Below are 25865 nucleotides of genomic sequence, written 5' to 3'. Positions count from 1 at the left end.
CTTTGTGTGGCTCCTTCTTCGGGTTCCCCTGGATGCAGGAGCTGCCCCAGGGCTTCAGCAGCACTCCTTAGCTTGCTCCTACATCTGCAGGTCTGCAGTTTCTTCCGGGCTGGGCGGGGAAGTTTGCGGGCTCTTCTCGGGCCCGAATGGGCCTCTTTGAAGGTGACTCATTCCCGTGTATTGGCCCGGGCTCTCACCTGGAGCTCAGCAGGGCTGTGGGTGGGCTCCCCTGTTTCTCTCCACACGTAGGGAGCTGGATTCTGGGAGCGCAGATCCCAGTAGAGCCAGGGAAGCCAGATCTCTTTTATGCCCTGCTCTCCTAAGTCACACCCGGATTCCAGCCGTGGACCGCCACACGTACACGTGAGAGATGAATGCACGAAGGCAAGCGCCTGTGCCTGTGGAGTTCATGCCAAGGATCCTCTTGACCTACGTAGCTGCTCCCCAGCAGCAGCAAGGTCCTCAGCGCTGGCAGTCGTGACAAGTGCCTCCTATGTCCTGTGGGGCAGACACGGAGCAAACTCATGCCGGCGGAGGCTTTGGGCACTGCATCTGTTTTCTAGCTACCCATGTGTCCAGTGGGGCCCCGTTCTCTTGCAGTGTTGGGTACGGAAATCTGATCTTCCCTGCTGCTCTGCATGGGCCTTGAACATCCTTCAACTTTTGATTTAAATGATTTTCTTACAGTAATTTGAATATTGGAATTTCTGCCAGCATACCTGAATTTCATTCTGGATGTAATAGCGGTGGAAAGCTCAGGTTTGTCAACATTTCTGGGTAACGTATTGAACTGTCCATAGTGACACCTAAAGTCAAGGATTGATACTTTAAGGTAATTGGATGGTTATTCTTAGCAATGAAAGAAACCACCTCAGTGTAGGTGTCCTTACGTTTACCTCTTGGTGTTCAGGCCTCTGTCAGTTCGTTCTCACGCTGCTATAAAGAACTGCCCGAGACTGGGTAATACGTAAAGGAAAGAGGTTTAAGGGACTCACAGTTCCACATGACTCGGGGGGCCTCAGAAAACTTACAATCATGGCGGAAGGGGAAGTGAGCATGAGAAAAACTGCCACTTTTAAAACCATCAGCTCTCGTTAGACGCCCTCACTATCACGAGAACAGCATGGGGGAGACCACCCCCGTGATCCAATCACTTCTCCACACGTGGGGATTACAATTCAAGATGGAATTTGGGTGGAGACGCAGAGTCAAGGCCTGTGTCCAGCATGGCAGTATTCAAGTCCACGGGCGTACACATGGGCATGTATCAGTGTGTTTGCATGGATTCAAATATTGGACTTAATAATCTCTGCCCAAGTGTGAACTAGTTTGGCCCTTTTAAAACATCATCACAGGCTGGACATGGTGGCTCACATTTATGATACCAGCACTTTGGGAGGCTGAGGCCAGTAGATTGCTTGAGCCCTGGAGTTCGAGACCAGCCTGGGCAATATGGCAAAATCCATCTCTGCAGAAAATACAAAAATTAGCTGGGCATGGTGGTCCACACCTGTAGTCAGGAGGCTGAGGTGGGAGGGTCAATTGAGCCCAGGAAGTTGAGCCCACTATGAGCTAGGATCGTGCCCTGCACTCCAGCCTTGGGTGACAGACAGAGACCCTGTCTCAAAAAACAAGAAAAACAGTCATCATAGCTAGCTTCCCTCTTCTTGAGTTTTACTGTTTTGTTAGATTTGTTTATGGTGTAGTTTCTAAGCATGTCATTAAATGCCAGTAGAGTAGTTACTTCATTTTGAAGGCCCCTGATGTCTCTGCTGACAATCTGGGCCTGTAGCTTTCTCTGATTGTTCCTGATTTCACAGATTTCACCATTATGCAGGGAGGGTCTTCATATGCTTTGCCTCTGCCCAGCTGTGTTTGAAATAGATTTTTTTTTTTTTTTTTTGAGATGGAGTCTTGCTCTGTTGCCCAGGCTGGAGTGCAGTGGCATGATCTGTTTACTGCAACCTCTGCCTCCCGGGTTCAAGTGATTCTCCTGCCTCAGCCTCCTGAGTAGCTGGGATTACAGGCGTGAGCCACCACACTTGGCAAAGATTTTTTTTTTTTTTTTTTGTATTTTTAGTAGAGATGGAGTTTCACCATGTTGGTCAGGCTGGTCTCAAACTCCTGACCTCATGATCCGCCCGCCTCAGCCTCCCAAAGTGCTGGGATTACGGGCGTGAGCTACTGCGCCTGGCCTGGAATAGTTTTCAAGCAGGGCTTCCACTCTAGTAAATCCAAATTTGTAATAGAAGTACCAGAAGCAAGATTGCAGACATTTCTGCAGCATTACGTACAGAAAGCCTGCCATGTTCATTAGCTGATTTTAAAATCATTAGTAGGCATTTAAAGCAGTGACTTACTTACCTTATTGTAGTTTGAGAATAATACAACCAAACTTCACTAAGACTTTAAAATTCACGCTAGTGAATTTTAAACTGCCCTCCCCATTAATTTGCCTTAAATTACAGTGTTGCTTTTTGCCAAGGACCTTTCAGAGAAATGGGCCATTTCATCTACAGGTTGGAGAAAAGTTTAATTCTGCGGTTAAAGCGTAAATGAAAGGGAGTGTGCTGAAGAACAGTAAGGCTTAAAAACCCAAGTTATGTGTAAATTGTTCTCAACTCGAGAATATTTGTCCACCTACATTTTTAATTCCTCTTTTTAAAAGTCCTCTCTGCTCTTCAACGATGCTCTGCTCTGTGTCACTCAAGGACACCGGTGGAGAAGCAGCTGTGCCCCTTCCTTAACTAAGTCAGAGTTAAAATGTGAACATTTATGCCATTTCTGTCCATTTCAGTGCAAATTCAGACCCTGCTAGGAGCTCCAGTCTCCAAGGAAGTTTCACTGGGGGCTGGACTGCAGCTCTGTCTTTGGTACTTGCGTTGCAGCTGCAGCCTTCATGACAGCAGGTGTTTACTGTGATTCAGCACGTGCTGTCCTGGTCTGTTCTACAAAATACCATGGACTGGGTGATAACAGAAACTCATTTCTCACAGATCTGGGGGCTGGGAAGTTCAAGATCTGGGTGCCGGCAGATTTGGTGTCTGCTGAGGGCTCTCTGTCTCCAGGGTAGCACCTCACTGCAGTGTCCTCGCATGGGAGAAGAGATGGAAGGGGCTGGCAGAGCCCTCATGGCCTAGTCACCTCCCAAGGGCCCCACCTCCCCATATCATCATCTTGGGGTAAGTTCCAATTTTGGAGTTTTGAAGGGACACACACTCCAGCCACAACAGTGCTGGGCGTTGCCCTAGCTGCCCATCAGCCCATTGGTGAGGTGCTGGGATTCTACCCTGGGCGACCCTGAGGCATGAAGAGGTGGAGCAGTTGTCCAAGAGCCACCTGGTGGGACGAGCAGAGAGCTGGGTCTCAATGCTCAGCCCTGACCTCGGGCCCCGGAACCTTCCATGGGAACCCTCCCAGAGAAGGGCGGGTGCACAACCCCGTGAGACGCCGGCGTGCCTCCTCAGCCTCTCTCGTGCTCTCTGGCCCTTTCCTCTAATGCTGCCTCTCTGGGGTACCCACAGGGTCATTCTCCTCCATTGCCAACCTGCTTCTAGTGGCTGCTTCTGCACTGAGCCATGGTCCTCAGTCACAGTGGCAATTGGTAAACCAACAGAGGAGGTCACTTTCTGCTGTAACCGGAGATTGTTGTCGCTTCTGCACCAGAACACACTCACCAGTGTGCAGGCTGGGGTGGCTATTCCCTGAGCACAGGGAACACTGGACTTGGAGAAGGAAAGAATTTCTGGAAACCAGGCTGCTTTATGACTGACAGATTATCTTATTTTATTATTTAACGTATCTCATGTTTTCTTTTAAGGTCTCTATTGAGATAAAGAGTTCCAGGGAAAGAAAGGTCACAGTGCTCAGTAAACGACCCAGCAAACGGCGGCTCTGCTGCTGCGTGGGCCGAGCGGGTGGTCTGGGGCTGTGACGGCCTCTTGGCGTGTGATGAAGTTTCAGCGCCCTCCACGGTGGCAGTGCCAGCTTGGAATCCCGCTTCCGGTTGTGTTGTTCATTCTGGCTAGCTGAGTTTCAGTTAGTTCATGATCCGTTTAAACCAGAGTGAGTACCTGGAGACCTTGGTGACAAGGACCATGTGAGCCTGCCCTCCTACTGGCTGCGAGCCCAGGACCCCCGTGAGGAACCAGGAGCCTCCGTGTTCTCTGGTGACCACACTTCCCTCCATCCAGTGCATGGCCGCCACGCTGCTTCTCTCACAGTAGGCCCTGGTGGTGACAGTCACATTCAGGACCTGCCCGCACTCCTCCCCCTCCACAAGTGTGACAGGCCGCGTGGTCAGCGAGTTGCCCAGGTCAGTGCCATTGCGTGCCCAGCCGCTGAGGAGGCCCCTGGTGCGCGGGATGAGGAGGTGCTCAGCGAAGTCCTTCTCGGGGGTGCACACGGGGAGCCCCGCACCTGGGCACTGGATGGGCCACTCCAGCTCCAGCAGTGACAGGTCATTCTCCCCCGCGTCCGCGTCATACCGCATGTGCACATGGACGTGCGTTATCTTGATCATCAGCGGGTCTTGGCTCGTTCTGTTAAAATCTGAAATCATGAACAATCGCCAGTTCTTTACAGTCTGATTTTCAAGGGGACATAATGCTCAGAAACGAGCTTCTCAGGGAGCCACGTGAGGAGGGAGAGACCGGCCCTGGAGGACCCGCAGGCTCACCGCCCCGTGGTGTGGACACTGTGCCTTTCTGCGGACAGAAAGGCCACTCACAGATTGCACGATTGCAACCGAGTGCCACAGCCTTTAAAAACAGTCAAGGTTAGTTCTTCTGTTTTGGAGTGCAGTGGGGTGTGGTGAAATGATTAAAAAGCAGGAAGCAGTGATGTGGAACTTCTCCAGGCCAGTCAAACATTGGCTGTTGAGAAGTGGTTTTCACGTTACTTTGTTGATTGAAAAATATTTAAGGGCCAGGCACAGTGGCTCACATCTGTAATCCCAGCGCTTCGGGAGGCCGAGGCAGGTCGATCACTTAAGGCTGGGAGTAAAGACCAGCTTTTCCAACATAGCAAAACCCCGTTTCTACTAAAAATACAAAAAAATTAGTGGGATATGGTGGTGCACGCCTGTAGTCCCAGTTACTTGGGAGGCTGAGGCAGGAGAATCGCTTGAAACTAGGAGGTGGAGGTTGCAGTAGGCCGAGGTCGTGCCACAGCACTCCAGCCCTGGCGACAGAGTGAGACTCTGTCTCAAAAAAAAAAAAAGAAAAAAAGGATGAAGAGTAAAAACATACTTATTTTGAGGTTCTTCAGAGTCATTATAGAGCATGTTGACAGGTTAATATGGAACTTTGCAGCCTCCCGATGGGGTAGAAACTATTGTGTGTTTGGACAGATAAGGAAATAGGCACGTGGCTGGGTGCAGTGACTCACGCCTGTAATCCCAGCCTTTGCGAGGCCAAGGCAGGCGGATCACCTGTGGTCAGGAGTTCGAGACCAGCCTGGCCAACATGGTGAAACCCCATCTCTACAAAAATACAAAGAAATTAGCTGGCCACAGTGGCAGGCGCCTGTAATCCCAGCTACTTGGGAGGCTGAGGCATGAGAATCGCTTGAACCCAGGAGGCAGAGGTTGCAGTGAGCCTGGATCATGCCACTGCCCTCCAGCCTGAGGGATTGAGTGAGACTCTGTCTCAAAAAAAAAAAAAGAAAGAAATAGGCACAGATAAGCCGATGAGAAGGCCACTGCCTCAGCCTGAGGTCTCAGCTGCTGGGGGATTCGAGCCCCATTCTTCCGATTTTTAGCCAATTATCCATCTCTTATGCCACAGCTGCTCAATTTCAGTGGGAAATGAAGTCATCCTCATGTAGGCTGTGATTTCCTCCCTTGCTGAGCGTGAGTTAGCACTTGCCTGTCGCTGGGCCCAGGTTTCTGCTGGTATTTTACGTATGCTTCCTGAGTTGATAAGTATCTCAGTTTTACTGACATTAAATTCAGTTCTATGTTGCATTAGAAACAGTCCAGTTATAAATTTTTCATTTCATTCTTACATAGGATAGTGTATTTCCAATGTGGTTTTATAAAAACTCATGATAAAATACTTACATGTTTTTACAGTAATATTCCTGTGTAACAGTGAACATTTTGCTGTTGTCAGTACAAAATTTTCCCGTATTATAACACCACCACAGAAGTCTTTTCCTTCGGAATTTGTTAACTTTACCTTTAAAAATCAAAACAGACAATAAATAGCTGGTGACAATTTGCAGGATTAGGGGCAGTAAAGTCTACTGGTTAGGGATATGGACCCCCCCCCCCCCCCCCCCGCCCCACCAAAGGCAGACAGCCGTATTTGATTCTTGCCCCAGCACTCAAATGGCTACAGGATTGTTGACGAATTGTTGACAATCTAAGCTTTTATTTGCTTAGGGATTAAATGGGGCCGGCACTTCCCCTTTCGGCCCAGGTGAAGTAACAGCGATCAGATTTACCCTCCCACCTGAAGCAAAAAATTGACAAAATCTATGGAATGATGGTTTTCAGGGATCGTAATCCCCAAGAAACAGCTGTCTCAGCTACTGTCCAGAATTTCCATGGCACAGAGCAGGACGGGGCATCTCAGTGGGAGCCCCGCTGACTCCCTAAATTGAAGAGAGAAAGCTGAGAGCCCAGGGAGGCCACAGTGGCTGGAGTTTGCAGAACAGAGTCCTGCAGAGGAGAGAGCTTGGTAGAGAATGCTGGAGGATGGCCACATGCCTAGCAGTTTTCAGCAGAGCAGTGGTGATCACGTGTACATGGAGACTAATTATGGCCGGGTAAGAACCACCCAAGAGTGTGAGAGGGACCTGTGCTAGACACTCACACAAGCTGGGAATAGCAATTGCTTCCACCAGCTGAGTTAAAACATCCCTGACTCAGTGGGGCATGGGGCAGGATGCATAGAAGGGTTTCACTTCAGTAGTCAGAATAACTAGCTCTAGACTGAGCGCTGCCCTGGTCCTACTGACAAATCTTAAGAGCAATGTGCCGAAGGATGAAAGTATTTCCAACTTAACTGTGTCCTAGGACAATATCCAAGTGTATGTATAGAGCACAAAATATTCAGCACCTAACAGGATAAAATTCACAATGTCTGGAAATCCATTATGGCATACAAACAGGAAAATGTGACCCATAATGAGAAGAAAAATCTCCCAAAACTGAATCAGCACTGACAGATATTAGTAGACAAGGACAATTAAACAATGATTGTAACTGTAGTCCAAATGTTCAAAAAGTTAAGTAGAGACAAAAATACGTATTTTTAAAAACCTAAATTAAATTTTTGGATGACAGCTACAATGTATGAGGTTAAACATCCACTGGCCAGGATGAATGGCAGATTAGACATTGCAGAAGAACAGATTGATGACCTTGAAGGCATCACAACAGAAACTATCAAAAGTAAAACACGGAGAGAAAGGAGATTTTTGAAAAATGAACAGACCATCTCTGAGCTATGGGATTTCAAACAGCTTAAGATACATGTAATTAGAGTCCCAAAACAGAGCAGGGAGAAGGAGGAGAGAAAAAAAATCTGAAAATAATGGGCCAGGCATGGTGGCTCACGCCTGTAATCCCAGCACTTTGGGAGGCTGAGGTGGAAGGATTGCTTGAGCCCAGGAGTTTGAGACCAGCCTGAGCAACATAGCAAGACCCCATCTCTACATGAAATTTAAAAATTAGCTGTGTGTGGTGGTGCACAACTGTGGTCCCAGCTACTCGAGAGGCTGAGGTGGGAGGATCACCTGAACCCAGGAGGTTGAGGCTGCAGTGAGCCATGATCACACCACTACACTCCAGCCCAGGCAATAGGGCAAGACCCTGTCTCAAAAAAAAAAAAAAGAAAATTATGACCAAATTTTTTCAAATTTGACAAGCGCTATTAGCCCACAAATACAAGAATCTCAACAAACCCTATGTGCAAGAAACATGAAAACAATACACAGTATAATTAAATTCAAAATCCATGATAGAGGAAATCTTAGAAAGTTAAAATTAAAAAGCATTTAAAATCTTAAAAGTGCCACAGGTAAGGACATGTGAGGAACAGCAGCAGGGTGACGGGAGCCATCTTGTGGCATGAGGCAGACAGGAAGGCAGTGGGGCAGGCCCAAGTGCAGAGAGGAGAGGACTGCTGCCAGCCTGGGGCTCTGTGCCAGGCACAATGCCTTTCATAGATGAAGATGAACAAAGACTCCTCCAGACAAACGCAAGAAGGCTTCTTCCCCAGACGCCTCACAGCACAGCAGATATCAAAGGGGCCCTTTAGGCAGGAGGAAAATGATACCAGAGGGAGGCCTGGATCTACACAAAGCAGCAGGGAACACTGGAAAAGGTTATGACATCCCATTAAATATTTATCCGCATTCCACCATATATGTAAGGTTTTTTTCCTTATTCTTTAAACTTCTTTACAGGATACTGTTTAAACAAAAATAATGGAAGTATAGAGTGGCATTTATAACATCTGTAGATGTAAGACCTATGCCAAAACCAGCACCCAGGTCAGGAGGGGAGGAATGGGGCATGATTGCTGTAAGGACTCATGCTACAGCGAGCGGATGTGGCTTCGGCGAAAGTGGAGTGGACTGTGATAGGGTAAAGATGTATTCTCCAAACTGTGAAGCAACCGCCAACAAAGAACCAGAGATGATAAACCAACAAAGGAGAGAAAACAGAATCATAACAATATATAGTTAATCTAACAGAAGGCAGAAAAAGGGGAAAAGAACAGATGAGAAAAATAAAAGTTAGCAAGATGATAGCTTTAACCGTAACCATATCAACAATTACAATAAATGTAAAATGGCCTAAATACCCCAATTAAAAGGCAGAGGTTTTTCACACTGGATAAAAATGAAAGCCAATTATATACTACCTATAAAACATGTACCTTATTTATTTTTTAAACATGCACTTTATAAAAATACAAATAGGTTAAAAGTAGAAGATTGGAAAAAGATAAGTCATGCTAACACTAATAATTAGAAAGCTAAAGTGTCTATATCAATATCAGACAAAGGGGATTTTAGAGCAAATAATATTACCAGGGATACAAAAGGAGAAAACGAGATGTTGTTTGAAAGATTAAATGAAATAAAGCATGTGCCCACATAGCACGGGTACTGGCTCTGGAAGTGTTAAGTGTTACAGTTTTCAACGGTCTAATGCAAAATGCTGAGCCAAGTGAGAAAGTGTTTTTTCAACTTTACCATGGCATCGTTCCTGAAACTCTTCATGTGTTTATGCATAATAGCTGCCACTTGTTGAATACCTACCATAAGTCAAGAACATTATCTGTAATCCTCACTGCAACTCTAGGGGTGAGATCCTCACTTTAAAGGGGATAAAACCAAGTTCGAGAATAGACGGCACTTGCGCCATCAGTCTGCCAGACTTTTAGTAATACTTCTTCCCTAGGATGTAAGAAACAAGGAAGTTCTAAAGATAATCTTCAACCCTATATCCTGCTAGGTCACTTAATTATTCTCCTTTTCAAAGTTTGTTTTAGGAAAATTCCATATATTCAGTTAAATAACTTCAGAACAATTTATAATACTGAAGTAAAAAATCTAATAGTATGTAGCCTGCCTAGGTCAGTGTCCTCTGTCTTAAACACACCAGCTGTGTTTAGAGAATGCCTCCTCCCTGGTTATATGGCTGTTAGCCTTGCTGGTATGAGTGCTACGGTTGTAGACTAGAACCGCACCCTGTCTTCCCTTGGGTAAGCTGGGAAGCTGGAGACAGCCTGCAGGTGGTAGAGCCAGACCCTGTCACTACCTATGGAGGACCACTGCACTCTGGGCCTCCCAAGTACCGACCCTCAGCGCACTCATGGGGCAGACAGCGATAGGAAGAACTGTCTTAGAAAGCTTGGGCAGGAAAAGTGATAAAAGATTGAGAGGAAGTTTGCAAAGCTGGTGATAGACCATTCCCGCTTCCATCCCTGCCTTCCATCACTCCGTCTGCTTTGCCTCCCTTCGGTTTCTTCCTTTCCACCTTGGAGCTGGGTGGCTTCAAGTCCTTGAGCTCCATCCTGTTCTCTGCCAGTCCACACGACTGCCAGAGTGAGTGGGCTGGGCACAGCTGTCTTGTAAGAGTCGGGTGAAACTGAAGGGTGTCACACACAGAAACCTCAGGGGCTTATTACTCACAAGGGGGGCCCCTGAGGCTGTGCCATCCACACGGCAGCCACACTCGGGTACGGAGCATTGTGGACACAAGGGCTGCAACTCAGTGTAAATTCACACCAGATTCCAAAGGTTCAGTGTAAAGGAAAAAGGCAAATAACCTCAATAATGTTTATATTCATTACATGGGGAAATAATGACACATATTGGGTTAAATAAAATATCAAAATTTCACATGCTTTTACTTACATTATTGTGGCTACTAGAAAATTTTAAATTATGTGGTTTACATTGCATTTCTATTGGACAAGGCTGTTCTGAAGGATATACTCAGGCAGAAGGAGATAATTGTGTTAGAGGCCTGAAAGGCAAGGAAAGTGGAAAATGAGGTAAGTAAATCAAAGCCAGTGTGGGTGGTATAAAACCATAATAACAAAAATCGTAATATCTATTTTGTGAAGATATACAGAAAGCAAGAAAAGAATAAAATACTGGCCAGACAGCAAATGGACCCAGAATGAGGTGCTGGGAATTAGCCTGAGGAGGGAGAAATAGCTGACTACTTGTGCTAAATATGGATGTTTATGTGTCAAGAGTGACCATTAAGTAAACAGAAAGTGAATGATGAGGCCAGGCGTGGTGGCTCACGCCTGTAATCCCAGCACTTTGGGAGGCCAAGGCGGGTGGGTCACTTGAGGTCAGGTGTTCGAGACCATCCTGTCCAACATGGTGAAACCCCGTCTCTACTAAAAATATAAAAATCAGCCGGGCATGGTGGCGCATTCCTGTAATCCCAGCTACTCAGGAGGTGGAGGCAGGGAAAGCGCTTGTGCCCAGGAGGCAGAGGTTGCAGTAAGCCAGGACTGGACCACTGCACTCCAGGCTGGGTGACAGATTGAGACTCCATCTCAAAACAACAAACCAAAAACAAATGAATGGTTAACTTCTAAACCAGCCAAGGAGGGGAAAAGGAGAACAAAAATGAATGCCAAACTAGAGAAATTTAGTGAACAAAGTAACAAAGCTAGAATGCCAGGCCAGCAGCCGAGAGCAGAGCCAGTGCCTGAGCTGGTGCTCAAGCTGCCGCTCAGCCGCTCTGTGGTGACACCCAGGTCCCCAGGTCGGGGCAGCCCATCACTGAAGTGCTTCCCAGGCGTGCTGTGATTTTGAGATGCTTATGTCCTGAGAAAATGACATTGGTAACAGTTTGGAACTGCAGAGGAAAGGTCTCGGGGGCTGTAAATAATGCTGTCCTTTTGTACTAGTTATGAACTCGGCATTAGAACGTGGTTGGAAGTGTGACTAGAGGTTGGTCAGTGCAGTCAGTAGCCCATCAAAGTCAGGATGCCTGATTCACTTAGTTGTTAACATTTCTATTTAGGAAGTGACAAGTGAGGTGAAAGTCGTAACAATAAATTGAAGCACGCGGAGAGCGCTCTGTTACCTGCCACGGGAGGTCCTGTAGATCCGGTGCACGCTTCTCCGAGGTCAGCACCCCGCAGGCACACTGGTCTGCATTTGCGGCAGCAACGTGAGAATGAAAATCAGCGCCTTCTCAGCGAATATCGGACTCTGTCTATGGTGTTAACCATTGCATAATTCCGTCTATGGTACTAACCATTATAATCTTATCCTTAATGCTGATGAATGTGCAGTAATTCACAGACACACAGACTGGAGTTAAACCGCCCCTCACGGCACTCATGGTTTAGCTCAGAGTGGTCCGAGCAAGCACTAGTGACAGAAACTGCACTTTCTAGCATGGCCATTGCTCCAGTGTGGACCACCTTCTGAGTCGTGGCAACTGCTTATCACAAATCTGCGGGCTTCACCCAGTACTACAGAAGGAAGGAGGATGTGGACGGGGTCGCTGGCATTGGAAGCTGGAGGCCGCTGTGGTCTGAGCACTCACCGTGGGGCACACACTGTTTGTGGTCCTCACCAAGCCTGTAGCCCTGAGCACAGCTGCACGTGTAGGATTCCTGTCCTGGGAGGCAGAAGTGTTGACACCCATCAGTCCGCTCTGGGTGACATTCATTTTTAGCTGAAAAGGAAAAAAAAAAAACAAAAAACAAATGCTAGCCTGGAAATAGTCATTTTATCACAGCCTTGCACACAGTTCTGTGTGTTGGTCCATGTTCATTTTATCACAGCCTTGCACACAAGAGTTCTGGTGTGTTGGTCCATGTGTTCTCATTCCCTTCAGATCGTTGTCCTCTGTGTCAGTGTTTCCCACATGTCCGTATTTCAGGAATGTGCATGTAGAACAAAGACTCCGTGGGTGAGGCCGGGTGCGGTGGCTCATGCCTGTAATCCCAGCACTTTGGGAGGCCGAGGTGGGCGGATCACGAGGTCAGGAGATCGAGACCAGCCTGGCCAACATGGTGAAACCCCATCTCTACTAAAAATACAAAAATTAGCCAGGCGTGGTGGCGCGTGCCTGTAGTCCCAGCTACTCGGGAGGCTGAGGCAGGAGAATCACTTGAACCCAGGAGGCAAAAGGTTGCAGTGAGCTGACATCGCGTCACTGCACTCCAGCCTGGCAACAGAGCGAGACCCCCATCTCAAAAATAAAATAAAAATTAAAAAAAAAAAAAAGACTCCGTGAGTGATGACACTTCTATTTGTCCTTTTTCCACATGGACTGTAATCCACGCGCCTGTTTTGTCTGCCGGCTTGCATTGGCTATTCCCTTTAAATTGCTGCTGCTTCAAGGAGGGGACGTGGGATGGGAGGGGGTTAGTGTGACATCGGTGGTGGCTGAGCAGCTGGGATGGGGGCTTTCCACCAAGAGGGAGAAGATTAAGAAAGGGGCACATGGTGGGTGAAGCTCAAAGCCCCCTTTGGTACGTGGTAAATTTGGGGTGTCTGTGAAGGCATTAGCTGGGGCATCAAGGAGGCAGATGGAGCAGAAATCTGGACTTCGGAGGAGAGGGCTGGGCTGGAAGGAAGGTTTTCCTCAGAGAAACGGGCTCCGAGCTGACCAGTGGTGCTGAGAACGGAGCACGCTTGTTGCTGTAGTTGGCGATGATGGACACTGACATTTGGCGGGTATTTAAGGATATTTGTTTACGTGCTTTGCGTCTTGCCTGTCTGCAGTCTCCCACTGGGAGTCTGGCACTGAGGACGCCTGTGTGTGACCCCCCAGCCTGTGAGCAGATTGTGAATGGTTGAGGTGGGGGTGGGGAGGAGAGGGGCCCCTGCTATGAAAAGTATGGGGGCCTGTCTGGAAGGGGCAGCTCAGAATGCAGCCAGCCCCCCGGCATGGTTACTGGAGGAGAATCTGGTTGGGATGAGAGGAATCCCCTGGGGTGAGCCAAATCGCGGTTCACACAGGCACCTTCGTGGCTACACCCCAGGAGGGGCCCATTGGGACTCTGGCCGAGGATGTGAGGCCCACCTGCCCAGGGAGGCCCTTGGGGGAAGGGGACGGCCGGGGCCTCACCCAGCTCGCAGTTGCTGCCCTCATAGCCGGGGGAGCAGGTGCAGGTGTAACCCCAGATGCTGTCCTGGCAAGAGCCGTTGTGGAGGCAGGGCTGGGAGATGCACGGGGAGCCGCCTGCAGGAGGAGGATGGGGGTTGGGGTGGTGGTGACAGGAACGGGGACCTGAGCAGGAGGAGGGTGGGGGTGGTGACAGGAATGGGGACCTGAGCAGGAGGAGGATGGAGTGGGGGGTGGCAGCAGGGACGGGGACCTGAGCACCTGAGCAGGAGGAGGGTGGGGTGACAGGAACAGGGACCAGAGCAGGAGGAGGACAGAGTGGAGCAGGGATGGGGACCTGAGCAGGAGGAGGATGTGGGGAGGTGGCAGGGACGGGAATCTGAGCAGGAGGAGGATGTGGGGAGGTGGCAGGGACGGGGACCTGAGCAGGAGGAGGATGTGGGGAGGTGGCAGGGACGGGGACCTGAGCAGGAGGAGGATGTGGGGAGGTGGCAGGGACGGGGACCTGAGCAGGAGGAGGACGGGGGGGAGGGGGTGGCAGGGATGGGGACTGAGCCTGCTCATGCTGCTCCCTATGCCATCGCCTGGCCCCCAGGACGCTCCCCGCTCAGGATGTAAAGCCTGGCTGCCAGTGCCTTCCACTCTGCTGGGCGCCCTTTCTTCGTCCGCACGCGGTCCCCTCTGTCCCCTCTGTCCCGCCCCATCAGCCCTTCTCCGGCCTTCCCCGCCTCTCCCGCTTCCTTCTGTGCCCAGTTGTCCCCGTGCTTGTCTGGTGGTGGCTGCAGCTCTTTGCTTACTCATTCCCAGGTGGGTCCTTACCCTGGTCTCCCCCAGCCCTGTGGGTCTCCATCTGTGTTACTTCTGTCCCATGCTCTTCTGCAGTTGCCCACCTAGAGCTCCTCCCTCGGGAGGAGTCTCCTAACCAAAGTCTCCATCGGGGCCATGACTTTCCAAAATTTGAGACGAGTTCTGACCCTGCTGTAGCATGAGGCTTCCCAGGAGCCCAGGAGCCAGGCAGCTGGAGGAGCTGCTCTGGGGGGGCCCCCCTGGCCTGTGGCCCATGTCCCAGAGTGCCCAGAAACTACCCAGACACTGGGCAAGACAAACCAGGCACTGCCTGTGGCCCTGGTGGCAGAGCCCGGGGGCTTCCTGACCTGGTCCTTGGGGAGAGTCAGAGCTGCGCCCTTCCCTGGAGAGACATCGTGGGTCCTGGAGCCAGAGGTTTGGCATCCGCTGAGCTGGGGTCGTGAGGCGTCCTAAGCCCACCCCAGCACCTCATCCCGAGGACTTAATACTTCCGAGGAGACGAAGGAAACCACTTACCCTTATAGCGTCTCCAGAATTCATCCTTTAGAGTTAAAACATAAAAATGTTACAAATGGGATATTTGTTTTTCTATATTCTTTCCTGTAGATGAACTTGAAGGTAAGAAAATGTTGATTTTATTCACCTAATAGGACAATAGTGGTTGAAACAATGCACAATTTTCCTGTTTTATAGCCTATTTGTTTATGTTAAATGTATAGTAACTAAATGTGTCTGTAAGATATATTACTCAACATGTGCTTACCACCACCTATTTGAGGAAGGCCAGAGTCTATGACGTGGCACAAACCCACCACACACAGCCCCTAACGTGGCCCTTCCCTTCTAGGGCCAATCTCCACGCCACCCTCCACAAAAGCATATGATATAGAAGTCACATCACCTTTTCACTTTTTGTAAACCGAGTTGAATTTTAAAAGTATATACCTGTGTAGGGAGTGGGGACGCTTAGTTTGGGGTAGGAGTATCTAAAATTAGGGGAATTATTCAGACTTGAAGCCTAGAAAGAAAATGAATAAAAAATGGTATCTCCCAAGATCATATTTGGACTTCTACACTTGAATAATGTCATTAAGTAGCAAATGAAAAACCATTTTCTCTACCAGGAAGTTTGAAAAATGAAATTTAGGGCCAAATACTTTGAAAAATTTTTACACTTTTCACATGCCTTCGGGATTTCTCTGAGTTATATTAAAAATGGTCTATTTCATAAGAGTTCTCTTACAGATAGGTATTTAAGAAACTAGAATTTTAAAAACATTAACAACTATACTAGAGAAACAGGTCAACATTTAATTGAGAATCAACTTTAGGCTGGGAACGGTGGCTCACGCCTGTAATCCCAGCACTCTGGGAGGCCGAGGCGGGTGGATCGCAAGGTCAAGAGATCGAGACCATCCTGCCAACATGGTGAAACCCCGTCTCTACTAAAAATACAAAAAAATTAGCCGGGCGTGGTGGCGCGTGCCTGTAGTCCCAGCTACTTGGGAGGCTGAGGCAGGAGAATCACTTGAACCCAGGAAGCGGAGCTTGCAGTGAGCTGAGATCACGCCACTGCACTCCAGCCTGGGGGACAGAGTGAGACTCCGTCTCAAAAAAATACAAATAAATAAATAAATAGATAGATAAAATAGCAAATTCTTACTTGTGTTATTTAGAGCACACACACAGTCATGTGAAGAAAATCATTTATGTAATCCCAAGCATGGATTAGAATTTTCTTACTATGTGGCATCCCAGAGAGGACGTTTCTGTTTTCAAGTTTTTTTAAGGTATTGAAACCACTAAGTCTCCATTAAAAGCACGAAATTCTCTGAAAGCCACCACAAGCTGGGCGGCGTGTATGCTGGGTGTCTGATCAGCGTGTGGGCCTTGCCTGACCTGAAGAAATGAGTCCAGTGGGCTCTGAGCTGACTTCCGGCCCCACTCACTGCTGTAGGGAAAGGTGGATTAAGTCGATTCTCTAAATTGTTTCCTCATCTGTAAAACTGGGATTGTGTCAACCTCATCGGTAAGTAAATAGGCGAATTAATTAAGCTTAATCTCTGAGAAATGATGCTCCCTGGGCCAGCAGAAGTCTAAATAATGAGGAGGCCTGTGGTTTGTGGTAGGGGTACATACGGTGACTACTTCATTTTCAAACACTTCTCTTGCTTCTTCATAGACACAGATTTCTTCATAACATTCTTTTTCCAAGTTTCCCTCGAAGAGTTCTTCCAGAAGATAGGAGCCCGCACGCTTCCACCTCACCAGAACGTCGTTTGCTTTGGAGGCCGGGAGAAATACTACAGACGAGACAAGAAAGCAGGTGACTGGGAGCACCAAGGGCCCTGCTTTCCAGAGCTGCCTGGCTTCCTCCCCGACCGGCCGCCAGCCCCAGCCCCGTCCGTCTTCACAGGCTCTCAGCCTGCCAGGGCCTCAGGGCCACCCCGCTACTCCCTCCCCCGAGGTAGGCAAGCACTTCATCGTCTGGGCGAATGGATTGCCCCAGGATCAGTGCGGATACACTAAGGTTCTGCAGAGAGGCCACGGGCCTCAGTCAGGAAAGTGGAGGAGGGAGGGCTCCAACTGTGTTTTGGGTCTGAGTGCGAAGGAAGGCCGAGCTGGGGTCAAAGGTCACCGTACTGAGAACTGGGGACCAAGAGCCATCAGCTCCTGTGCTGCCTCTGTGCACAGCATTTAATATCTTGATAAAACACATAAAGAAGAAACTTATACATTGCAGCAGGCTCTGCGATTTCCAGGAGGAGAAGGCAAACGAGTTGACCCGCGGCAGTGGTCTCTGGAGCCTCTTCCCACCTGAGGGTCCCAAAGCATGTTCTCTCCCTCTCCGGGAGGGTCAAAGCCCAGGCCCTTCCCATCCTCCCTCCTTTTCTCTCGGTGCTGAGGGTTACAGCAGCGGCAGCTCAGCTAAGTCCGGCTACGGTAAGTGCTGAGCAGGGCAGGGCGGGGGAATCACCCTCTCAGGGCGGGAGACCATGGGGCCAGCGGGAGACCATGGGGCCAGCGGGGATGCTGGGTGTTTTGACTTGCAGCTTTCCCGGACGCCTGTGCAAGCAGAGTCAGAATGGAGTCCATGTCGTTCCTTCAGTGAAGTGGCTGGTGGTAGAAGGGTGGCAGGCAGGCAGGGTGGCTGCTCCCTGGCTATGTCTCCTGACTCAAGACTGGGCATTCCTGGCTGGCCTGGCCAAGGCTCTCTCTGCCCACATTGCAGTCTGGGCTCAGCCTCCCCCACCCCCTCCCCTCGTCCAATGCCCAACCCAGGCCTCCCCCCACTCCTCCCCCTTTCCCCCTCCCCTCTCCCCGGCCTTTCCCGGCTGAATCCCCTGCACACAGGCTTCTTTCCATTTGGGCATCTCTTGGGAGGACCCCAAGTGACACCATCATGTCCCAAATACTTGTCACCAAATGATAAAGATCCAAACAGCTTTTTCAGGGGAATTAAGACTAGTCTGGGCACTCAGGGCTCCTCTGGCTCCTGGAAAAAGCCTCATCTACAAATCCACCGTGGACCGAGTCAGGAAAGACACAGCACAGGCACAACAGACAGGTAAGCCAGATGCCTACCTGAGGGCTCCACACGATGGAGGGCGAGGACCAGGACCAGGCCCTGGAGCAGCGGGACGCAGCCTGCCATTCTCACCCGGAGCGCTGGGACAGGGCTACAAACACAGCCAAAGTCCAGGCTGGGGGAGGTGCCGGCAGCAGGAGCCTCGGGGCACGACCTGTGCGGCTGTGTGCTTCCCTCCTGACGTTTTCTGTTTGAGGCCAGGCAGAGAAATGAACGGTGAAGGCTCAGAGGACCCTGGGAGATATTTAGGGAGACAGAGAACGGAAGGTAAAGGCAGCAGGTGCAAGGTGGAAGGTGGCACCCATGCCCGTGTGTGGTCAATGGAGGTGAGACAGGCCCTGGGGACACAGCACTGGGCGGGACAGACAAAGTCACATGCAGCTTACGTTCTAGGTGTGTGTGGAATACACAGAAAAGAACGAGGGAAAGAGAAAGGAGGGAGTGAGGGAGGGAAAGCAGGAGGATGGAAGGAAGGAAGGGGAGAAAAGGAAGGGAGGGAGGGAGGAGGGAGAAAGCGGGGAAGGGCCAAATAGTGTCTGTCACTACAGCTCAGCACCATTGTAGCAGAGGCAGCATAGACAATCATGAATGAACACTTGGCTGTGTGCCAATAAAGCTTTATTTATAAGAGCTATTAAGGGGCCAGATTTGGCCCCAGGGTTGTAGTTTGCTGCTTTCAGATGTAGGCCCTGTGTATTAGTCCCTTCTTACACTGTTATGAAGAAATAGCCAAGACTGGGTAATTTAAGAAAAGAGGTTTAGTTGACTCCCAGTTCCACATGGCTGGGGAGGCCTCAGGAAACTTATAATTATGGCAGAAGGCACCTCTTCACAGGGTGGCAGCAGAGAGAATGACTGCAAGCAGGGGAAATGCCAGATCCTTATAAAACCATCAAATCTCTTGAGACTCACTCACTATCCCAAGAACAGCATGGTGGAAACCGCCCCCATGATTCAATTACCTCCCACCAGGTCCCTCCCAGGACACGTGGGGACTATGGGGATTACAATTCAAGATAAGATTTTGGTGGGGACACAGCCAAACCATATCAGCCCTTGAAGCCTGAGGTAAGAACCTGGTGTTTCATTTTCACTGTGTTGGGAAGATATTGGAGGGAACAGGAATTGACATGGAAAGATTTGTGCTCTGAAGGGATCACTGGGCTGCTGTGTGGAGAACAGAACATTCCAGAGAAGTCAAAAGGGAGGCTGCTGGCTAGTCCACGAGGGGGCGAGGGTGCAGCCATGCAGCAGGAAGCACGTTTGCAGTCTGGATGCTTCAGGAAGGGAAAGCTGATGGGATTCATGATGAATTGTGTCGGGCAGCATGGCTCCAAGGTTTGGGCTGAGCGATTGGGAGGATGGCAGTGCGTGTGCTGAGACGGCCAAGCTCCAGAAGGGCAGAGGGAAGCGAGGTTTGGCAAATTTGAGGTGTCTGTGGGATGTCCAGGTGGAGACAGGAGTGGGCATCCGAGAAGCTGGGACTCACAGTGGAGATGCAGGTGGTAACAGATGAAATGACAGCATTGTCAGCATATAGATATTGTTCAATTGAATGACACTCAAAGGTGGCAAAACTCAATGAAAGGATTCTAAATACAATTTTGTTAAAGTGGGAACAGTAGAAAACTAAGAAGCTGACACCCTTGATTAAGAGGGCATGCCCGCAAATACACTGAAGTTGTGAAGTTTGCTTTAAAAAGCTGGGAAAAGAAAACAAAGTTTATCTTTAGTGAGTGAGTTAAAATAATTTGAAAGCCGGAAGTTGATTGTATAGGATAGATCTTGGGTGAATTGCACCAGCCTGGCAATCTACGTGGCCTTCGCTTAAGAAAAGGTGCCTTTTTGTGTGTGAAAATGTATTCCCACATGGAAATTTACATTAAAAATACTTCTGCTGGATAGTTTAAAAACCATCAATAGCTGCCTAAAAATGGAAAAGCAGACAGGGACATACACATTCGATCAATAAGTGTTAATTAAGCACATCCTATATGCCTGACATGGGTATCTGAGCTACAACCTCTTCCCTCATGGACCATTTTAGTCTGTTGGGGCTGCTGTAACAAAACACCTTAGAGTAGGTAATTTACGATAAACAGAAACGTAGTGCTCACAGTTCTGGAGGATGGGAAGTCCAAGATCAAGGCTCCAGTAGACTCAGTGTCTGGTGACGGCCCATGATTCATAGACGTGTCCTTGGATGGTGGAAGGGAGGGATGTGGGTGCTCCCTGGAGCCTCTTTTGGGAGGGCAGTCATCCATCCATGAAGGCAGAGCGCCTCCCAGAGGCCCCACCTCCTAATACTATTGCACAGGGGGTTAGGTTTCAACGTGAGTTTTGGAGGATTATATGGTTTGGCTCTGTGTCCCCAACCAAATCTCACCTTGAATTGTAATAATCCCCACAGGTCAAGGGCAGGACCAGGTGGAGGTGATTGAATCATGGAGGTGGTTTCCCCCCTGCTGTTCTTGTGATGGTGAGTGCATTCTCACGAGATCTGATGATTTTATAAGGGGCTTCCCCCTGTGATTGACACGCATTTTCTCTCTCCTGCCACCCTGTGAAGAGGTGCCTGCTTGCCATGATTATGTTTCCTGAGGCCTCCCCAGCCATGTGGAACTGTGAGTTCATTAAACCGCTTTTCTTTATAAATTACCTAGTCTCAAGTATTTCTTCATAGCGGCATTAGAACAGACTAATACAGGAAGGCATCAACATCGAGGCCACAGCTGTGACTGACCGCGTTGTACGTGGACTGACCATGTTGTATGTGGTGATTTAATTCTCTCATCTGTCTTCTCAAAGATACCACCTTTGGACCAAAAATTCTACAATAATAAATTGTCCAAACATTAAGATTCACCTCGTTCTACTCATCTTCCTCATCTCTCATATGAATAATCGTTCTTCTGTCACCCTCTTCTGTTCTGAAAAACAAATCAACCAACATTGGGACACTTTTTCCATTGACTGGTTTACTTTCCTTCTGTATACCTGAGGAGAATCTTCCTTCCTTTGGGGTCTTTGTCGTGTCCTTCAGATGTTGGGGTGTCCTCTGTGGGGGTCCCCAGCTTAAATCAACTGACCCCACAACTTTGTGTGGAACCTGAAATGAGCAGCCTATGGAGAACCTGGTCATTGAATACTTAGATCTTGCCGCAGTCCCTATTTAAATGCCTGTTCAGTCAACTCTGGGACCTATGTTTTAGATTTCAACATCTCTGAATTGGCCTGTTCCCTACAGCCAATGTTCTAATGTGTTCTAATGTCAGTCTGGACAAGGCCGAGTTCTTCCTGAAAGGGGTTGTGCTTTATGTTGCCCCCTGGGGACACTGCCACTTTGCAATCCCTTTAAATACATTTTTTTGTGTGAGTTTTGGGAGCCCATGTGAATAGTGTAAATGTATTGCAAAGCTGGTTCCTCGCTGGCCTGTGGTTTAGATTATTTGAGCTTCCCCCTCTTGCCTCCAGGCTGAGCTGACCCACAGCTAATTTGGGTATATGCTCTTTCTTTCAGGTTCGTCAATAGTGGTGTGTCTTAGATTCACAGAGTAGAGTGTGGTCTAGTCCACTTTGTGGTGCTGTAACAGGATATCTGAGACAGGGTAATTTATAAAGAACAGAAATTTATTTCTTACAGTTCTGGAGGCTGGGACATCAAAGGTCCAGGGGCCCCCATCTGGCGAGGGCCTTCTTGCTGCGTCATCCCATGGTGGAAGGTGGATGCGCGTGAGAGAGAGAGAGAGAAAGGGGAGAGAGGAAGGGGGCCAAACTCATCCTTTCATTCCAAAATAACGAACCCACTCCCACAATAGTGGTATCAATTCATTCACGAGGGCTCTGATGATGAATGTGTCTTAAAGCTCCCACCTCTCATCACTGCTGCGTTGGGATTAAGTTTCCAACACGTGCACTGTAGGGACACATTCAAGCCACAGCATGCTGCATCCTCTGATGTCCACGTTATGGACGGAGGTGGCAGCTTATCACCTGGAGCTCCTGAAAAAATTAAAGAGGAGACACATGGTGACGCAGCCCACAGCCTGGCGTTTTTAGCATCTCAGAAGCACTGACAGGGACCCCCAAGCTTATGAGAAATTGTTCAACTCATTGGGCTTCCTCAGAGCTTGGGAGACCATTAATGTGGAAGACACTATCTGGACATGTTTCTCTTTTTTCCACCTGTCTAGATTTTCTTTCAGGATCGGGGAGACTTCTGGAGTAGAAAAGCCACTCCAGAACCCTTCCTCCTCCTCCCCCACACCCCGCCTCATGAGCAGCTGCCCTCCGCGCGGCATGGGGTCCCCGCGTCCACTCAAGAACCCTTCCTCCTCCTCCCCCGCTCCCCGCCGCCGCCCCCGCCCCCCGCCGCCCCCCGCCGCCCCCGCCCCCCGCCGCCCCCCGCCCCCCGCTCCCCGCCGCCGCCCCCGCCCCCCGCCGCCCCCAGCCGCCCCCGCCCCCCGCCGCCCCCAGCCGCCCCCGCCCCCCGCCCCCGCCCCCCGCCGCCGCCCCCCGCCGCCCCCCGCCCCCCGCCGCCCCCGCACCCCCCGCCCCCCGCCGCCCCCCGCCGCCCCCGCTCCCCGCCGCCCCCCGCCGCCGCCCCCGCCCCCCGCCGCCGCCCCCGCCCCCCGCCGCCGCCCCCGCCCCCCGCCGCCCCCCGCCGCCCCCGCACCCCGCCGCCCCCGCACCCCCCGCCCCCCGCCGCCCCCCGCCGCCGCCCCCGCTCCCCGCCGCCCCCCGCCGCCGCCCCCGCTCCCCGCCGCCCCCCGCCGCCGCCCCCGCCCCCCGCCGCCCCCCGCCGCCCCCGCCCCCCGCCCCCCGCCGACGCCCCCGCCCCCCGCCGCTGCCCCCGCCCCCCGCCGCCGCCCCCGCCCCCCGCCGCCCCCCGCCGCCCCCGCCCCCCGCCGCCCCCGCACCCCCCGCCCCCCGCCGCCGCCCCCGCTCCCCGCCGCCCCCCGCCGCCGCCCCCGCCCCCCGCCGCCCCCCGACGCCCCCGCCCCCCGCCGCCCCCCGCCCCCCGCTCCCCGCCGCCGCCCCCGCCCCCCGCCGCCCCCAGCCGCCCCCGCCCCCCGCCGCCCCCAGCCGCCCCCGCCCCCCGCCCCCGCACCCCGCCGCCGCCCCCCGCCGCCCCCCGCCCCCCGCCGCCCCCGCACCCCCCGCCCCCCGCCCCCCGCCGACGCCCCCGCCCCCCGCCGCCCCCCGCCGCCCCCGCTCCCCGCCGCCCCCGCTCCCCGCCGCCCCCCGCCGCCGCCCCCGCCCCCCGCCGCCGCCCCCGCCCCCCGCCGCCCCCCGCCGCCCCCGCACCCCGCCGCCCCCGCACCCCCCGCCCCCCGCCGCCCCCCGCCGCCGCCCCCGCTCCCCGCCGCCCCCCGCCGCCGCCCCCGCTCCCCGCCGCCCCCCGCCGCCGCCCCCGCCCCCCGCCGCCCCCCGCCGCCCCCGCCCCCCGCCCCCCGCCGACGCCCCCGCCCCCCGCCGCTGCCCCCGCCCCCCGCCGCCGCCCCCGCCCCCCGCCGCCCCCCGCCGCCCCCGCCCCCCGCCGCCCCCGCACCCCCCGCCCCCCGCCGCCGCCCCCGCTCCCCGCCGCCCCCCGCCGCCGCCCCCGCCCCCCGCCGCCCCCCGCCGCCCCCCGCCGCCCCCGCCCCCCGCCCCCCGCCGACGCCCCCGCCCCCCGCCGCTGCCCCCGCCCCCGCCGCCCCCGCCCCCGCCGCCGCCGCCCCCCGCCGCCCCCGCCGCCGCCGCCCCCCGCCGCCCCCGCACCCCGCCGCCCCCGCCCCCCGCCGCCCCCAGCCGCCCCCGCCCCCCGCCGCCCCCGTCCCCCGCCGCCGTCCCCCGCCGCCGCCCCCGCCCCCCGCCGCCCCCGCCCCCCGCCGCCGTCCCCCGCCGCCCCCGCTCCCCGCCTCCTGTGCCCCTGCCCTCCGCGCGGCATGGAGTCCCTGCGTCCCGGCTCCACGGTGCGGGAGTCCTCCATGGTGGCTGAATTCGCCTTTCGGGCCCTATGTTCAGGATTTGTGATCTGGGTTTTAAAAACATTTTTTAGAAGTCATTGGTAATTAAAAACAATAAGTTTTTTATTGTGGTAAAACATACATAAAATTTACCACAGTAATCTTTTTTTAAGCGTGCAGTTGGCTGACCCTGAGTGAATTCGCTGCTGTTGATGATCTGCTTCTCTCTGAGCTGCCGTCGCCCACACTCGCCGTTGGCCGTGCTTGTTTTCCTCCTGGAACCGGGGCCTGCGTCCCTGTTGACCTTGTCCTGGGTGGCTGAGCCCAGGGCACTCTCCTGCTTAGGGTTACCGCTCAGTATCTGCACAGCCACAGCGTCCAGCCAGGGAGGGCATCCGAGGCCCTCCGCACCCACCCGGGGGCCCGGCCCGCGTCAGGCTGCGAGTTCCCGAGTCCCTGGACCCAGCTGTGCCTGCCGGGGTCAGCGCAGTCTGTGAGCCCCAACCCCAGCTGTTCAGCGCCATCAGCAACCCCCAGCTCCCAGCAAGGCCTGTCGGAACCCAGCGGAGGCTGGCGGCTGCGGCTTGTCCTCGAGCAGGGGGCAGGACACGGGGCGCGGGGCTCCTGCCCTTGTAGCGTCCTGTCAGGATGGACCACCCAAGCCAGACGGTGCTCCCTCCCGCCACACCTGGCCATACTGGCTTCCACCCATGCGGGTGCTGCCGAGGCCCCTGTGTGGGACAGGTCCCCCCGCTCCCGCCTGTCCTCCTGGCTGCATCTGCATCCGCCCGTCCCCGCACCGGGCCTCACTGGCGCCTTCTCAGACCTGCACAGCCAGGTCTTCCCTGAGCACCACAGGTCGGGGTGGCTGGGCGTTTTGTAAGGACAAGCTGCGACTGTGAACACTGGGACGGCTCAGCACCCAGGCAGCGCGGCCTCTGAACGCTGTCTGCGGACTCATGTCTCCTCTCCACTGGCCCGGCCACACGTCCATCCAGCCCCGCTGTCTCCCTCTTTCTGTTTCTGTCTCTCCGCCCTCTTGTGTCTTGCTGTCTCCTCTCTCTCTCCCTCTCCCTGTCTGTCTCTCAGCATCTCTCTCTGTCTCTGTCTCTCTCCTGTGTCTCACTGTGTCTTTCTCTGTGTCTCTATGTCTCTGTTTCTCTCTTATTTTATTCTCAATTTTTTGTTTGTTTTTTACCTGGACTTACTCCCTCCTCTCTGTTTCTCTTTCTCTGTCTCTCTCTTTCTCTTTGTCTCTGTCTCTCTCTTTGTCTCTGTCTCTCTTTCTTTTTGTCTCTCTGTCTCTGCCTCTCTCCCTCTCCCCTCACCCCCGCTGAGCGCTGTCTGACGGGAACCCCCAGCAGTCTCCCTCGCTCTCCTGGCAGCCTGCAAACTCCTCTGGTCTCACTGAATGCAGAGTCACTGGCTGTTTCTGGTCTTTGCTGACGCTGACGTGTTTTAAGAGTCTATGGTTTCCTCCATTTGGACTTGCCTGACTCAGGATCGGGCTCCGCTTAGACAGTGTTTTGGCAGCCCCCTGCCCTCGGCTCAGGAGGAGGCTGGGTCCCCAGGTTTTGCCACGCTAAAGGCATGCTTTCCTGGCATAGTTAACAGGCCAGTTCTGAGATGATCCTCTGAGTCTCGAGGGTGTCCAGTTTCTCAGTGCCCTTCCACCAAGGTGGGGTCTTCATGGCGGGTGCTTGCCCACATCAGTGGCTACCCAGTGGCTGTGGAATGGGGTCCTTCTAAACGGGAGCTTAACCCCCAGCCCTGCTGAGATGGCTCCATGACAGTGATGGTGGGGCCGAGGTCTGCCGTCCACCAGCTGTCCTGGCTGAAGCTCTCATTCCTGCTTCCTCTTCCTCACAGCCTGGGCTGCGTGTTCCCGGACAGCAGGCCCATCTCCCCATCCAAGCGCAGCTCTGGACCCACACAGGGTGGTCTCCCAGCA

The 25865-nt window shown here is 52.7% G+C and overlaps 1 protein-coding gene and 2 long non-coding RNA genes across 4 annotated transcripts; 1 reads left to right on the top strand and 2 right to left on the bottom strand.

Moving 5' to 3' along the window:
• Positions 1-4039: 4039 nt before the first annotated feature.
• Positions 4040-18106, bottom strand: PROZ (protein Z, vitamin K dependent plasma glycoprotein). 2 transcript variants are annotated; one of them, XM_004054766.5, is made up of 9 exons: positions 17963-18106; positions 17429-17494; positions 16517-16680; positions 14894-14918; positions 13574-13687; positions 12041-12172; positions 11573-11640; positions 6062-6179; positions 4040-4551 (listed from the first exon to the last, which is right to left on the bottom strand). In XM_004054766.5, exons 1-9 carry the CDS (start codon positions 18030-18032, stop codon positions 4040-4042), a joined length of 1269 nt encoding a protein of 422 aa, XP_004054814.5. In that variant the 5' UTR covers positions 18033-18106. The 2 variants fall into 2 exon arrangements, with proteins under 2 accessions (XP_004054814.5, XP_004054813.4); XM_004054765.5 differs by lacking the exon at positions 17429-17494.
• Positions 18107-18213: 107 nt separating this feature from the next.
• LOC129526339 (uncharacterized) lies at positions 18214-20783 on the top strand. Its single transcript, XR_008671007.2, has 3 exons — positions 18214-19034; positions 20377-20445; positions 20536-20783. It is a non-coding gene; the product is annotated as an uncharacterized lncRNA (long non-coding RNA).
• Positions 20784-20802: 19 nt separating this feature from the next.
• On the bottom strand, positions 20803-22254 carry LOC129526341 (uncharacterized). Its single transcript, XR_008671010.1, has 3 exons — positions 21840-22254; positions 21608-21666; positions 20803-20896 (listed from the first exon to the last, which is right to left on the bottom strand). It is a non-coding gene; the product is annotated as an uncharacterized lncRNA (long non-coding RNA).
• Positions 22255-25865: the final 3611 nt, after the last annotated feature.

This window comes from Gorilla gorilla, chromosome 14 (assembly GCF_029281585.2).
Source record: "Gorilla gorilla gorilla isolate KB3781 chromosome 14, NHGRI_mGorGor1-v2.1_pri, whole genome shotgun sequence".
Classification (NCBI taxonomy): Eukaryota; Metazoa; Chordata; class Mammalia; order Primates; family Hominidae; genus Gorilla; species Gorilla gorilla.
The sequence above is the reverse complement of the archived record's forward strand: the minus strand, read 5'-3'. Positions and strand labels throughout refer to the sequence as shown.

What these genes read in the sequence shown, in the direction of transcription:
- PROZ (XM_004054766.5), bottom strand. Translation starts at nt 18,032, where the DNA reads ATGGCAGGCTGCGTCCCGCTGCTCCAGGGCCTGGTCCTGGTCCTCGCC. An exon ending in CACAGGCGTCCGGGAAAGCT is followed by an intron (nt 16,681 to 17,428) that starts GCAAGTCAAAAC and finishes TCTCGTCTGTAG; the next exon opens with TATTTCTCCCGGCCTCCAAA. An exon ending in TTGAAAATGAAGTAGTCACC is followed by an intron (nt 14,919 to 16,516) that starts GTATGTACCCCT and finishes TTAACTCTAAAG; the next exon opens with GATGAATTCTGGAGACGCTA.